This window comes from Coturnix japonica, chromosome 8 (genome assembly GCF_001577835.2).
Source record: "Coturnix japonica isolate 7356 chromosome 8, Coturnix japonica 2.1, whole genome shotgun sequence".
NCBI classification, from domain to species: Eukaryota; Metazoa; Chordata; class Aves; order Galliformes; family Phasianidae; genus Coturnix; species Coturnix japonica.
In genome coordinates this window covers 17,143,332-17,159,393 of record NC_029523.1, presented here as the reverse complement: position 1 = coordinate 17,159,393, position 16,062 = coordinate 17,143,332, and the positions used below count along the sequence as shown (strand labels likewise).

The 16,062-nt window shown below is 37.9% G+C and overlaps 1 protein-coding gene across 2 annotated transcripts in view; it reads left to right on the top strand.

Annotated features, from left to right (window-relative positions):
• ST6GALNAC3 (ST6 N-acetylgalactosaminide alpha-2,6-sialyltransferase 3) overlaps positions 1-16,062 on the top strand; it is a 234,979-nt gene that overhangs the window by 109,617 nt on the left and 109,300 nt on the right. For both annotated transcript variants that reach the window (XM_015870358.2, XM_015870357.2), the window contains exon 3: positions 7,239-7,648. In XM_015870358.2, coding sequence (XP_015725844.1) covers positions 7,239-7,648 — 410 coding nt within the window. The remainder of the gene's footprint in view (positions 1-7,238; positions 7,649-16,062) is intronic.

The following is a 16,062-nucleotide window of genomic DNA, read 5'->3' as shown; positions in this document are numbered from 1 at the left end:
TTCTCCCATAGGATATTTCTGAGAATGAGTGTTATTTCAGTGCCTATCTTGTGAAATCACTTCATAGACTGTGCAGAAAGGAGTTTCCCTCCCCTTTACAATTAGGCATTCAACCTTCAGTTGTTTGACATGAGTATTTCCATATGTTCTTGGTTATTTTTATATTTTTGTTGTGATATTTTGTACACCAAAGAAGACTTTGCTGCTGTTCTTCTCCCCTGATTCAGAGATGTTAATTAGGTGGATCTGGGAAGGTAGACATGTATATGTCTACTGATGTCAGGGTTTCTGGTTAACTACAAGCTGTAGTACTATGTGCTGGAGTGATTCTCTCTGTTTTCATTTGTTTTCTGCCTGGGCAGTTGCAGTCTAAGGGAAGAAAGCTATTCTCTCTGCCTAATGCTGGGCTGTTTAGTTGACATGTCTGTTAAGGCTTCCTTTGCAAAAGTTAACAAATATCTTTAGGTGTTCTTGGATCCTGTGCTAGCTTTCATTCCCAAAAGCCGTGGGCTGTTTCACTGGTAATAGAAACATTATTTTACTTTTTCCCAACTCTTCTATGCCCAAACACATCTCTTTTTCAAAAACTAACTTACATTCTACATTTCCAAAGTCTGTTGCACTTCTCTATATTCTTATCTCTTCTCTTCTCTTCTCTTCTCTTCTCTTCTCTTCTCTTCTCTTCTCTTCTCTTCTCTTCTCTTCTCTTCTCTTCTCTTCTCTTTTCTCCTCTCTTTTGGCATCCCAGTTCCATGTATTTCCTTCCCCTTATCAGTGTGTTCATTTCTGGTAATATGAGCACATTTTCACTACCAGTGTACGTGTGGAGAGGAGTTCACCAACCACCTGAGAAGCAAACTAAACTGCAGCTTCTGTTCTACCAGCCAGCACCTGAGGGACCAGTCTGTACACATCCTTCAGGCAATGCCTTAGGGCAAAACTTTCTTCACCTGTCACTCTCTTGGCATCTAAAATCCCAGATCTCCTGGCCATCAACCTTTACTGGGTCCTTTCCTTGTACTTGAAACACTGAATTTGGAAGATTCCTGCTACCATTAACCCTCTGTGTAGAGACAAAACACATAATACTGTTCTTTAATTACTCTGCCAGGTTTCTACTTTTTAGTCTTTACTTGAACATTGAGCTATTGGGACTCTGTTTTCTCACATATATTTTAAGTGTTTATTTTTTCTATCTTCAGGTACACAAGATGTACTTGATTCTTGCCTTGTTTCAAAGCTGCCTCTATTCTTCCCAATAGCAGCAACAAAATCAATGACATTCTGATGAGCGTTTGCTCTGCTATGCATTGAAAAAGGTACTAGCTGGCATGGAATCACTGGAGCTGTCTTCAAAGTGAGAAAGATGACACTGCATCACTTTGCACCATGGTTCACATTTGAAAGATCTGGGTTGTTTTTTTAATACACTTGCTGAAGGGAAGTTTAGATGGTGCTGGGGACTGCAAGTTTCAAGCTCTGACGTAGGTCTGAGCTTCCTTCCCTTTTCTGTCTCTTTACCACTTACATCAGGGATGCATGGGATACCTGTTTAAGAAAAGGACTGGTACCAAACCTTTTCAGGGACATGCAACATGAGCTGCAAGTCAAACAACTGGGTTAGTGCATATAGAAAGAATTTCAGTGACATTTAGTTATTCTGACTCTTACTACCAGATCAGTCTCATTATGTGTTCCCTTCCAATTCATTCAATTTAAATAAAAACTTCCTGCTAGCACTTATGTACATATCAGTGACAGTCATCTAAATAAAATAGACCAGGCACTTCAATCTCAGCCTTATGAAGAGGCAAATCATATTCTATTTATTTGGAAATGGAATGTGTGTTGACATAGGGCTTATTTCAAAATAATGTCAAAATGTTAAAATCTTTATGAAATCTTAGCATTAAATTTTATGAAGACAGATGTTTGCTGGGATATGATGCCAGTGGCTAAGACCAGAAGCAAGAGTTGAAGATGGGAAAGAATCTCTACCAGGAGGGAAAAGAGAACAACCACAAAGTTAGGGTAGTCAGATCTGTGGGTGTTTTTGTTTTTTTTTTAAATAAATATTTTTATTGCGTAATGTTATGCACTAATATGGTTTATACAGAGTGTTTTAAGTGCTCTATTAAATTGATAACCCTTGCTGGGTGGCCAAATATATGGGAAATGTTGATTCATGGCCTGAACCCCTGATTGATCACCTGAGGTGAGCACTGAGTCAGCCCTGGGAGCACAGGTGAAGGCAATTCAACTGTGTGACCAAAAGGGTTGGAAGCTGGCTGCACCTTTTCTAGACCCACATTTAAGGGCTGATGGTGGGGAAGTGTCTCTTTCTGGAGTCTGTTTCTTTTGGAGTTTTTCTGCAAGCCTGGGACACAGGTGAGCACTTTCATTTGTTTCTGATTTTCTCTTTCCACTGAGACAATCCTTCTAGTTATGTGACCTGTCCAATACCAGCCTAACCACACCACTCTGCTAGTTGTGTGTTTGTTGGCTGTATGCTATACAATTTAAATGTGTTAAATTTTTACTTAGAGAAACCTGGTAAGTCCTTCCATCAGTCAGAGGTCTGAGGAAACAGAGTGTTTCTAACAGCAGCTTGATTAATTGTTAGTGAAGCACAGAAAAATTAAAATGCATTTTTGACTGTAAAGCAGAGAAAAGTAATAAAAAACAATGCCAGACGGTTAATGCTTCTCTTGTACCTTTCATTTGAAAGAACTCAGAAGAGCATCAAGAAGAATAAAGGCAAAATCTATTCCCCACTGGCATCATTATAAATGTTGTATCCTCTGAAACTCTAAAGACATCCAAGAAGAGTAGGAGAATAAATGGCATAGAAATAAAGAAAGTCTCTCTGGAGCTTTGTTCAATCGGTTTTGTTAGAATTCACTCAAATAGGATGATTACAAGAAAAGATCTCATTTGTTTCAACATTAAAAGAGCAAATTAATATGTGGCAAGCTGCTAATAATTGCCTCATTATGTAGTGAATGGGCATTGCGTCCAATTTATAAAATTACTATCATATTGTTAAAGTAACAATTGGGAAAGTTTAATCTGAATTTCCTGACTATCTGTGTGATTAATTGTGGGATTCACAGAATGAAGTGGGGTTGGTGTGTTGGAGTGAGCTCTGCAGCGCAACACGAGCCTTCAGCTCTAAGAACTCTCAGGAGAAATGAAGCTTTTCATTAGTGTAAATTACATCTGCTTAGGTCCTGAGCTGGAATTGGAAGACTGAATCTGGCAGTCTTGGCTAGGAAGGCAGCTTGGCATGGGAATGGCCCATCAAGATGTTGTGTTGTTGGGCTCCAGTGGCTTCCAGAAATCAGAAGGGTTGTGCTGAAGTTTTGCAAAGACATTAAGAAGTCCTGGCCTGCATCATGTTACCTTGGTATTCAGCAGCCATTCTATTGCTGTAGGATTAGTAAATGGTGGTGGGGAGAGTGTTTCAAATTGGAGGGCAATAAAATTTCCAAATATCAAAATCTTCTGTGGAAAAGCATCATGTTTTGTGACTTTCTTCTAGTCAGATTTGCTTGTGACCTTTTCTAATTCTGTCTGTTTTTGTTATTTAATGATTTGACCTTTGATTCTGTGAAGCCACTTCAGAGCTAAATGCAAAGATTTAATAACTAGAACTGTTTGATAAGTGACCTTTATTGCACAGTTATTTCTCTTTGCTAGAGAAGCGGCACTGTTTTGCAAGTCCTAACTCACAGTTTTAATTATCTTTTCTATTGTCTGTAAGCTTGCACAGGAAATGGAAAGGTCAGACATTTCATTTTCTTTACTGATTAAAATATAAGTGCTTCTCAACACTTACAATGTATCACTCAGGGAAAAGATGGAATAATTTGTCAGAATCGTGCCTAGCTGCTCTGCTGAGGAGCTCTGTGTCCTTCTGGTCAGCAACAAAATGAATAATATTCAAGGAGCAAAAAGCAGCTCTTCAAAGATAATAGGTCAGACCCCATGGTGTCTGGAGGTGAAATATCTGTCTAAATGCATAGAAAGAGAAGAAAAGTTCTCTATATTTTTTCCTTTGGCTGATATATCTGTAATGCAAGTAGATAAAAACTTTGTAAAAGGTAGAGCTAAGCCTTTAATTGGTGATGGTTTAAAGAGCACAAATAGCAGCAGTGCAGGTCTCCGTAATCCCTTGCTGATCTGCTGCTGACTGCTATCTACAGATGGGAGGGTTGCCTGCACTCCCTGCAGCCTATTTTTGCTGTCTCCTATAAGGTTACAGATGAGTGAGCGTTTAATTGCTATCTTGTTGTTTGTGATATGGATACCTATAAACAGTTAGTGACAGTGGCAGAATAGTTCACTAACAATGCATGTTTTCTCTAATTCTCCAGTTCTTCGTGTCTCTGAATTCTGGTTTCTTTTTGTAATAAATGAGTCTCTGTGTTTGTTCATCGTTAATGCAAAGAAGTCGTCAAGTTAAATAGAAAAGTGGCAGATTCTCATACAGATTAGGACTTTAATGAACAACTTTACAACTAAAAATCTATGTATGAGGAAAGTATGTGAAGGGCATGGGGACCATGGCCTTTAGGGTGATAAGGGATAATAAGACTCCAGTTCCTCAGTGGTCATCTGGGAGCCATCAACAGCATCCCAGTTTGTTAAGAGAAATAGCAGCCACAGCTGCCCTAGTAATTCCCTGGTCTGGTCCTTCTGGCAACCCAAATCCCTGTGCCTGAGCATCTCCTTTAGGAGCCACCTGGCAGATATTTACATTTGAGTATCTTCTGAATCTGAAAGTGATGGGACAGCCATAGCTGAGGTGTGGTGTCATAGCAAACGGGACACCAAGCTAAATAAGGAAAATAAGAAAGCTGTTGTGTATGGATTATAGAAACTGTCCCTCTTATCTGTTAAGGTTATAAAGCAAGACCACAAGCAGCAAGGCTGTCTCTATATGAGGCTTCAGCAAATGAATATTTGTGTGGTTTTGTGCATGATGCAGAAAATATGATGCAAAAAGATATTGAGTTCAGTGGATGGCGCTGGAATCAGTTGGAAGTTTGTCATGGGTGTCAGTCAGTCTTTTAGCTCTCTACAGGATCTCTGTTAGAAAATGTGCATAATAAGGGCAGCTGAATTTTCTCTATTTTGTAAAAATATCTGTTCTGAGATAGGGCTGGAAGGGGTTAAGCCTCCACCTCTGCTGAAGTAGAGCAGATTATATGTTGACCCAGTGCAGGCATTCAATATTATGAAAGCACTTTACAAATTGGAACAAGATAAATGAATCGCAACAAAAGAGCTCGAAAACTGGGGGACACAATTGCAGGAGTGAGTGTACTCAGTTTATTCGAGCAGAACAGTTTCACTCAGTGAATAGAAAATGCTCAATGCATTTCTAACTAAGGTCAGAAAATCAAACAATTCCAAATTTAAGAGAGCAGCTCCATTTTAATGGAGAAGGAAGAATATTCTGAAAAAAACATCAACATTGAGACAAATTTAGATGGAACCAGATTCTTGACCAAACTGGTTTTTCCTATTTGGCTGTTTCATATTCAGTATTTGTTAGCTTCAAAGTTCACCCTGAAAGCTATAAATTAATCTACTGGGACTTGAACAATTCACTTCATGTTAGGATGTGAGTTATGCTCATGGATTTGTTTAGGTCACGCAGCCATGTCCTCATAATGTATCTTAGAGAGAATTTCTGTAACTAAGCAGTAAACAGAAATAGTGTTGTGTTCAGCTGTATCTCCTGGGATTTCATCCCTGCTGCCAGACAGCCAAGCAGGACAGCTTTCTGAAACTACAACAGCTATAAAAAATACATGGTGTTCTGTAAAGGAAACACCATCATTGCTGTTGCATAGTCACACATCTTTAACTCTTGAAGAAACAATGGAAGAATATTTTCAGGTAGCACTCACATGGAGAAATCAAATCAGTCACAGCAGAGAAGTCAAAATACTGCAATTGTGTTATGTATTGCAGAAATCTTGAAGGACGCATAAATATAATAGCTGTCAGCCAAACATATGATATTTTTGCAGTCTTAATTTGGCTATTACAATCATGAGGTGTTTATTTCTTGTCCTTAAATTATGCACCATTATCAAAGAAATTTGATCTAAGTGACCAGGTCCTAAGATTATTGTGGTCAAATGTAGCCGGAATGTGATTCACATCTGGTAAAAGGCTTGTGATTTTGAAGAGAAATAACCACAAGGCTATTCAAAAAAGCATCTAGCAAAAAACACAAGAGAAATGAATCCTAACAAATGTGTAAATGAAGTTTAAAATTCCCAGTCAAAGCAGGTTAGAAGACTGAGTCTGTGCCCATACAAAAAATTAGAGATGATTTGTAGCCTGGACCCTCTTCTGTAGTTTTTCTGGATAGATCTAGTTTTCATTTGTTTTAGGTTTCTAATAGAACTTTAATAAAATACAACTTAAATGTAAGACATCTCTTTTTGATCCTTTGATGCAAAGGAACCGAAGAACGGATACAAAATTTATATTCAGACAAATGAAATATTGTCTTGGTCCCTGTATTTCTTTTAGGTGATAACTATTCCTATTTTCAGTTCATATGGGAGAAATGGTACCACAGAATGCACTCAGGAAATAGTGCCTTTGACTTGGCTTTGCCCAGGATTAAGTTCCTAGGTCATATCACCACTCCATCTTTATCTCATTTTTCATGGGTTGTAACAATTCTCTGGAGTGAACTCCACATTCCTCTACATCCTCTTTCCAACTGTAGGGTTTTAGTACTGTCAGGTTGGCTGTTAGAAGTATGCTTCACGTTTTGACTTGTGTCTCTAATTTGAGAGCTATTCCTTCAGACACATAACCATAATCAGTGTATAGTTAAATTTCCAGCATTACTTTTTCTGTATGTTTTTCCTCTTGCAGACACCTTCTCAAAAAAGGCCTCAATTTAAATTATTTTCTGTTGCTTCTTTCTTTTATCATTTTCTAGGGGAAAGAGTAACATCCAGAGAGAAAAAGAAATGAGTATCATTCTAGTTGACTTCAGTAGGTGAACAAAGGAAAAGATTGCAGGTGCTGAACAGGGTTGCTAATCAGCTCTACCACAGGGGGATTGATTTTTGTTTGTTTGTTTTATTAAGAGAAGTATCACTGTCAGTTCTTTGGTTTGTCCTTGTCTTTCTGTTAGCTGAATTCTCAGTTTTCACGCTTTGCAGAGAAAAATCTGCCATATATTTTTGTTTTCTCTCTTCCAGCCTCTACAACTGGACTGTGACCTCTGTGCCATTGTTTCTAATTCAGGACAGATGGCAGGCCAGAAGGTGGGAGCTGAGATAGATAAGTCCTCCTGCATATGGAGAATGAACAATGCACCCACAAAGGGCTATGAGGAGGATGTTGGGAAGAGGACGACCATCAGAGTGGTTTCTCACACAAGTGTGCCTCTCCTACTCAAGAATCCCGAGTACTTTTTCAAAGAAACCAACAGCACCCTTTATGTGATCTGGGGACCTTTTCGAAACATGAGGAAGGATGGAAATGGCATTGTATACAACATGCTGAAGAAAGCTGTTGACAGCTACCCAACTGCCAAAATCTATGTGACAACGGAAAAGCGCATGAGTTACTGTGATGCGGTGTTTAAGAAGGAGACGGGAAAAGACCGGTAAGTGATACTTTTGAAGAGCAATTATAACATCTGACAAAAGACATGAGAGAAGACCATGCTAGATGCCAGCTACTAAATAAATCCCTAGATATGTTTTTAATGGATTGTTATGTGGTTTTGACTGGTATAAGCACTTGATGAGGCAGCAGCTAGGCCCCATTTATCCCACCTACGCTACCTTCTGTTCTTGCCATTTCTGTTGGCTTGAGTCCCAAAAAATACTGGATATCTTCCTGAAATGTTTTGAAAGCTGTGTGTTGTTTTCAGCTCAATTCACTATTGATTAAATTGATATTTATTTGAAGGGGATAATCCTACACAAACAACATTTCCAAGTGCACAACCTCAGAATAACTCTGTATATTGTATTTTGGGCTCTCTTGATATTCTCAGTAGTTTTACTTCAAACATGAACTGCAGGGTTGTGTGTTGTTTGTGTTTCTTGGTGAAAATGGATTTGTTTTGGTGTTTTGGCATTGAAGGGGACCTCTGTATTTTGGCATTGAGGTAGCCTCTGGTGCACACTTAGTCGGAAGGAGTTTCCAGACCACTGTTGTGCCTTGGTATTTATTTTTCAGTTTGCATGTCATGATTTTGCAGTTGTAAAGGAAAGTAGCTTTTCTGACCATATTATAAAAATACTGATATTAACTAATGGTTTAATCTTATCCAAAGTTTTGTCTTGGCTGTTGCTGTAGAAGAGCTTGTTCTCTGAGACTCCCTCTATTCCCTCTGTTACCAAAGTGTCAAATCTTGGTTAGACTCAATTTTGTGTTATTGAAAAGGAATTGAAATCTGGGGCTTGTTCAGCATGTGTGAATGTGGCTGCTGCAATTCTGGAGTTGGAAGGGGCTTCTGTTCTCTGAATGTGTCATGGTTGTCATACTTTCTTTGGTTTAAACTGAACTTGATGAATAGAAGCTAACAGAAAATACTTGAAATGCGTTTCTCAAAAACGTCCTTTAATAATACAAGCCATCCCGTTTATCAATCAATCAAGCTAAAGATGACCGTGAGAACATTGTTTGTTACATTGGTAAACTTAAATTTGTTTATGTGTATGACTCTTCTGTGATAGTAGTTGTCAGGTCACAGTGACTTTACAATCCCACATTAAAATTCTTACTGTGAGAGCAGCTCAGTGCAATGGGTAGCCTAATGGGTAGTATAGTTTATAAAAAAAACATCATCATTCAATCTCAAAGTGTCTTAATCTCCAACCTCTTCAACAAATTAATACATCACAAAATGTTATTAGTTCCCTATTAACACAATACAAATTATCCTTTCTATGTCAAAGACAGATTGAACTTCTGTTCTCTCAGAGCTTATGAACAAAGTTCTTAGGAATCCTGGTGTCAGTGGCCCAGTGTCTTTTTCTTTTATCTGCTACAACAACTAAAAGTTTCATGCTGTGAGCAAGGGCAAAATTGTAAAGGGACTTCAAGGTCCACATCACATGGTTTACATAACTCACTCCCTTTAACACTATGAAGCAAGCCAATGCTTCTCACAGTAGCAATCAGATCACATCTTTGCATCTGCTGTAACTTTCTTTTTTCAGTTCTGCTTATCCACATCAAATGTAAGTGGTATCATTTAGTGCACTTGTCAACTAGAAATGAGGGCAATGGTCAACGCGTCACCAGCTCTCTACTAATCAGGGGGCCTCCATTTGGAAATCATTTATAATTTACAGAATCCTTCTGCTTTCTATAGGGAGGGTGATGAGTCTCTTAGAGGTTTATGCCAGTTGAAGAAGCAGTAAAGGCAGAGCACAAGAAATTTGGGAGTGACGAGAATAGTTTTGCACATTATGCCAGACTGTTATGATGCTGAGACAGAATCATGTTCCTCAGCCAAATATTCTTTCCATTCCTCAGAGAAACATCAACTGTAACTTGTGATATTAGCTAGAACAGAGGTCTGCTTTAACATGTTCCCAGAAAAAAAATTTGGAAGGATACCAAGTTCAGCTCGTGTTTTAAAATGTACCAAGTGGATTGTAATCACATCTATTTCAGTTTAATCCTAAAATACTGTCCTTATGTACGGTGTATTCTACTAAGGCATAGTAAAATTACAACAGATAGCTAGTCTGTCAAGCCTTTAATGAGCATTCTATTCCTACTTTTTGGTACATTATCTTTTCAGGTGATCAGTGATACTTTAAAGTACTTTCATCCTACCGGTGATCAAGTTTCAAGGGATGTTTTGAGAAGTGGTGGAAAGATGTGTTCTGCAGTTGTTTCACTGCTGCAAAAAAGCTCTGGTCCTATGCTCTTACTGGTTTGGGGTCTTCATCAATTAATTCAGTGGGTGCAGGTTCAAATCCCACAGCTTTGCTGTTGATACATAGTTTATTATCAGTTCATGGAAGAAATAAGGTCCTGAGGAACTTCTAGCAGGTAGATTAGGGGCAATTTTTAAAAATTATTCCTATAACAGTATCCTGAAATATGAGTTATTGATGCTGGAGAATTAACCTTGTTAGGAATCTGGAGGACATACGTTTTTGTGGGTTTTTTTTTCGAGAGTCTTCATTAATGAAGCATTTGAGTTCAGTGCAGTGAATGCTCATCCACTTTGAATAATTGTTGTACATAAATAATATTCATTACCAGACGCTCATGGTTTTTCATTAATGCATTTTATTTGGTGGTTCCCTAGAGGGAGCATAAACCTGGCAGCTTCTTCTTATACTTCACTAATGTTTGGTTATATTACACGTATTGAGTCAAGTGAAACGATGTAGCGAAACATTAGATAATCACGAAATGTGGTGTCTTTGCATTTCCTTCAGTCCAGGTAAGTGGTTCTAAAGGCATCTATAATTTTGCTTCGTGGTAGAGATATAAGGCAATATGATATAACAACATTTAATTGGTAATAACAGAGAAAACTGCAGTCTTCATTAAAGCAGCAGAGCTAATTCTAGTCTGATAAAGTGCACTGAACAGCCCTAAATAGGTTTTAATTAGCTGGCACCAAAGCTGCACCACCCTTAGGGAGGGTAAAATTAATGAAAACTAGCAGCACATAGATCAGCGCTACTGGATGTCATTGCCTTAGGTGAAGGTGATGAGGAAGAAGGGAGTGCTTTTTAAGGATCATTTAGAAAACAGACTGCGCTAAAAGTGACTTTTCAATGCAACAATAAAATAAATCTTTGCTAATATTGCTGAGACACTCAAATGTCATCCAGATTTCAGCCTATATTTGTGTTTATTTTACAAACATCTCAGGCTGACTGCTCAACACTTGGGGCAGGCGGTGTGATCAGACGCTGCCTGCAGAGGACGTTGAGCCCCAGCAGACAGCCACTAATGCATGTGCTGATACCACCTGATGCATGGCTTCACTTGGTTTCTGAGGTCTTCTTATTTATAACTGCCTGAAAAGAATGTGGTAGACTTTACTGGGGAGATTCATTCTGATCCCCTAAAATTCCTGTTAAGAGACTTTGAGATGATGTTTTGAAAGCCAGTACTTTGGGTATGATTTTGACTACACGCTGTCTGAACTCTAACAATATCCACTCCATATTGAAACAATCCAGTTCAACTGGTTGCTTCCAGCTCAAAGGATTCCATGAATTCAACAATGTTTTGTGGAGATTAGCTATGCAAGCACACCCACAGAAGGTAGCTATATTTCAATCAGATTTCTGTTTCTGAAGCATTTCTGTTAGTATCTTGGACAATTCGTAAGAAGTAAGTTGCTTTAGTTCTTCTTCTCCAGTTCTCGGTTTCCTCTGTGCCAGATGGTGCGATGTGTTGGGTTGTGACAAAGCTGGTTTATCATCTGAGGCTGAAAGATGGATCTTTCTGACTGCTGACTTCCCCATAAAGATTCAAAACTGGGAGGTGTGCTCAACCTGCTGTTTTACTCAGATCTGCACGCTAATTTTTTTCTAAATTTGGCAATATGTGAGATCTATATTAAATCTGTCATTTTGAGGTAGCAAATTATATTCATCTGAATTTCAGATTGACACTGTTAGGCAACTGCAGTCATCTCAGCTTCACCTCAGCTAATATGTGGTTTTTAATGTGACTGGCTGATCTACACAAAACTGTAGTCTAGTAGAAACGTCTTGAAATGAATAAGTGAAATTTCCTTCTCTGAGGTACAGGTGGGTGCAAATTCTGTTGTTTGGGGAAGTTCTCTCAGAACGGAGGTGGTAAAGCTGTCAGTGGCTGGATCGCATGAGTTTTGTGCTGCATTTCTTGGCTAGAATAGAGTATTGCAGTAATGTTATTATCTCTTTTGCACTTACTTTCATAGTCATACTAGTTTCCTTATCAGAGAAAATATAAAATCTTACCTAGTGATAGGTAATAATTGCAGAAAGAAGTTTTTCACTGGGAAGTTGTGAATGTTAACAATGAATTTGGCTCAGAGTTTCTGGGAGTTGGGTGTACTCTCATCTATACTTCACATTAACATGAATTTTCTAAAGACTGGGAGATGAGTAACCATTCATTTTGCTTGGAAAGGAAAACAAGCAGGGTTAAGGAACATTTACGAGCTTAAGTTATAGAACTATTGGAAGAAAACGATGGAAAAAGGATTCAGACTGACATATAATGTGTGGTAAACATTTTGAGGATAAAAATCCTAGTTTACATTTTGATGTTGTCTTTGTCATGTTGATGTATCCTCTGCTGTTGCACTGATAAAGCAAAAAGTTCTCCATCACCTGTGAGCATTAGGGTAAGCACCCAGATTTGTGTTGGACGTAGTCACCACTTAGAATGCTTGGCTATGAATCTTTCCCAAACCACTGCTTGGTACTTCCAGCTTTTCTTTTTACAAAGGAATTCCTTCAGAAAACATTAATGGATTTGTCTGTCTTAATTCAAACAGGGCTTAAGTAGTTGCATTGTCAACTAAGACTTCTTTATTACCTGTTTAAAAAAAAAAAAAAAAAAAAAGCGAAGATCTAAAGCATGAAACCTTAATGAAATAAATAGATTTTTCATTATAAAACACTTAAAATCTCAACCTCTACTGCTATTTGTGGTCAATTACCAGAGTGCTAACAACTGTTTGGGGGTTTACACATCTCATTCACTCTTCCCTGCTAAAAAAACCACAGTTGTTCCTGAGTATCCTAGATTTATTCCCTGCAGCCTATTAGTATCTGCATTTATGTTTCTTTATGAAAATTTCCCTAATTAAGATGAACATTTTTCTCTATTAGGCAGATGGAACTCAATCGAAGTCCATTTTTTATTAGCATGGAAGTAAATGCTGTTCAAAGCTCAAGCACTTTTTACAAGAAATACAACTCCCACTGCATTACAGTAATTGAGCAGTAAAATAATGCATTATTAAAAAATTAGCAACGTTATCTATTATTTTGTGAAAAACTGTGGCTGCATAAGTGTGAATTTAGAGACCTACTGATGCTGTGGTGATTACTGACTTTAGCCATGGAGGTACTTCTTTTTACATAGTGATGAAAGTGGGAAAAATACATTGAGGATCTACTTTATCTTTGTGTGTTTTCACATGTCATGTGAATTAATCCAAGGTTTATTTGTTTTAATTTATCTTCTTTGGGTGCCACTGAATGCTTTCTGCCCCTGACCAACTAGATACTAAATCTTTATACAAAGTTTGAGATTGTCCTAATTACGTGCACACATTTTTCATCCTGTCCTTTAAATGTTCTGCAGCTTTTATGGCCATGATCACATTGTTTTATCTCTTAGGAGCTACATTTTGATTGCACATATAGATGAGGTCCCTCCTGGACTTTTCTCACATCCCATGAATCCTTTTGAAGGATGAAGTGACCCAATGAGATGTATGCTTACAGTCCCAGTAGCACAGTGGATCCAACTGATTCTTGTTTTGCTGTTTGTAATGGAAGGAATTTTGTGACTGTAAAGGGAAAAATTTTAGAGGAAGAAGTTAAGAGGTGCAGATTTTCAGTGAAGACTTTGGTGTTCATAGAAGCTTTGCTTCCACTGCAGCATTTTTGATTTTTCAGATCACAGCATTTAAGATAGACTTTGATTTTTTTTCTAAGGGAGTTTAAATTTTTAAAGGAACAAAACTAATTAAAATAAATAATTTAATCTGATTTCTTTTCTTTTCTTTTTTCTTTCTTTTTTTTTTTTTTTTAACTCGGTCTTTCTGCCAGTTGAAATAATTTTCCTTAAAAACAGTGATTACCATTGAAGTCTGTGCTTATTTCTGGTTGTCAGAAACATTTAATAATGTTTTTGTAAGATGCATTAAATAGGTTAGGAAGTAAATGCAATATCACTATGGCTTTATTGTATTACCCTTTTTTTTTTTTACTGATTACTGTGGGTTTCCAAATGGAAGCTCCCTAACTTGCACAGCTTCGTATTTACAGTGTTTAGCAAAATACCATGTTCTGCAATCAAAGTACATGAGAGGTACAGAGAGATTGTGTTATGGAGTTGCTGCTTGAGTGAGGGTAGCAACTTTCAGAGGCAGGCAATAAAACACTGCAGTAATTTGTTAGTTTATATAGGGAAGGCTTTCTGTGCATCTGTCTACCTGGTAGCTAATAAAGTTTACAAGAACAGACTTTCATAAGAAAAAGTTGTATGAGAATAAGAGTGACTCAAAACTAATTTCTCAGTGAAACTCAGTGAAATACAACAACATGAGAAGGAGAAAATCTGTTCCAAGCCTTGAGAAGAAAATGCTGGCAACACAATAGAAGAAAAACTGGTTAAAATTGGGAAGTGCTATACCTGTGCTATACCCTAAATATATAGAAAGATTATGAAACAATTACTCCAGTGAAAGATTAATGATTAAGAACTCTGCAAAATCGTGTGCTTATGGGTGGGAGGAAAATGGTGTGGAAGTAGTGAAATTCAGCATCTCATTGAGTTTGTTTGCCTAGTGGTCTTGTCCCATAGAAAGAATTCAGGCTGCAATTTCAGAACAGTGAATCTGTTGTCTGTATGCATTTGGTTTTATACTGCATGTCTTAAAGGGTAACTCAGGATTCACAGCCACGTATCTCAGAGAGCCTGATGTGCTCTTGGGATTTACTACAACACACGTTTAGAAAATGGTCACTAGGTACATCCTTGTGTAGTTCTGGTAATACTCGAATTCACTGAGCTTTTAATAGTGAGGTAGATGTGCATTTAAACAATTAAGTGCAGAAGAGCTGTGTGTACAATTCTACTCATGTGTTCATATCTTCAGCAAGTTTTGGATCTTTGACACAACTGAGGGACCTGTTACAAATCTTGAGGATTGTCCTCAAAGAGTTTATCTGATGCTATGACCAATAATTGGTGTGTAACTTAGTTTAGGTGGTTCCACACCCAAAAAGGGGTGTGAAAGGAATACTTTTCAATTCTGTTGTTCAAAATTCAATCATTCTATTTCCCGCATTTTGTTAGCAGCTCTTGCTAGTAGTAACATTCAATATGTTGAGCGCCAAAGACACCACACTTCTCAGAACCTGAGCAGCCCTGGTAAGGGTTCAATAAACATTCAGATACAGTAGGATTAAATGTTTCCAAATGCTCATATTTATTCTTTGTAAGTTTTCTGTTTTCATGCAATCTTGATCTTCCCAGAGTTCTTTTCCTTTGTATTTATTTTAAAGCATCAGTAAACATAGAATCATAGAATCTGTAGGGTTGGGAAAGACCTCTAAGATCACCCAGCTCAACCCACCCCTCTATGCCCACTGGCCATGTTCCCATGATTCTTGAATGAGGATGCTGACCCCACCACCTCCCTGGGCAGCTGTGCCATTGCATCACTGCTCTTTAGGAGAAGGAATTGTTCCTCATATCCAAGCTGAACCTCCCCTGGCATGAACTGAGGCCATCATTCTTTGCTCTGTTTGTATTGGTTACAGAATGGAAAAATGAACTTCTTAATGCATGCTTTATATGACTCATTAAAACTTCCAATGCACAGGATTTGCTGCAGAAGTTTAAAAATTGCTGCAGATGATATAACTAGTGTTGAATAAGGTACAGAAATAGGAAGCAATAGCAGACTAAGTCCTAAGGAGCAGATAGCATGCTGTTATCTTAACAAACATTCAGTGTCAGAAATACATGCACTGAGTTCAGTTGCCTTTCCATGTGTTGCTTCAGAGGTTTTCCTTAAGTACATTCCTTAGAGACACTGACGCTCTTGTCTCTGAAGAGCATCCCAAACCTTTTCCATGACAGAATTTCCTAAAATATAGCAGATATCGCTTAAGATTCAAAATGCCTCTCTGAGGCAAGGAATATTTATCTGCTTTTTACAACTTGATTTTCTTCAGAAAGGGACACTTGGGAAAGCAGGAGCTATTGTATAGAAATTGATGCCCATAGGGATTTATGAATTTTGTATGCTTACCATGAAGGCATTTCAGTCTTCTGTGTTGCTAATTTTGAGTTAAT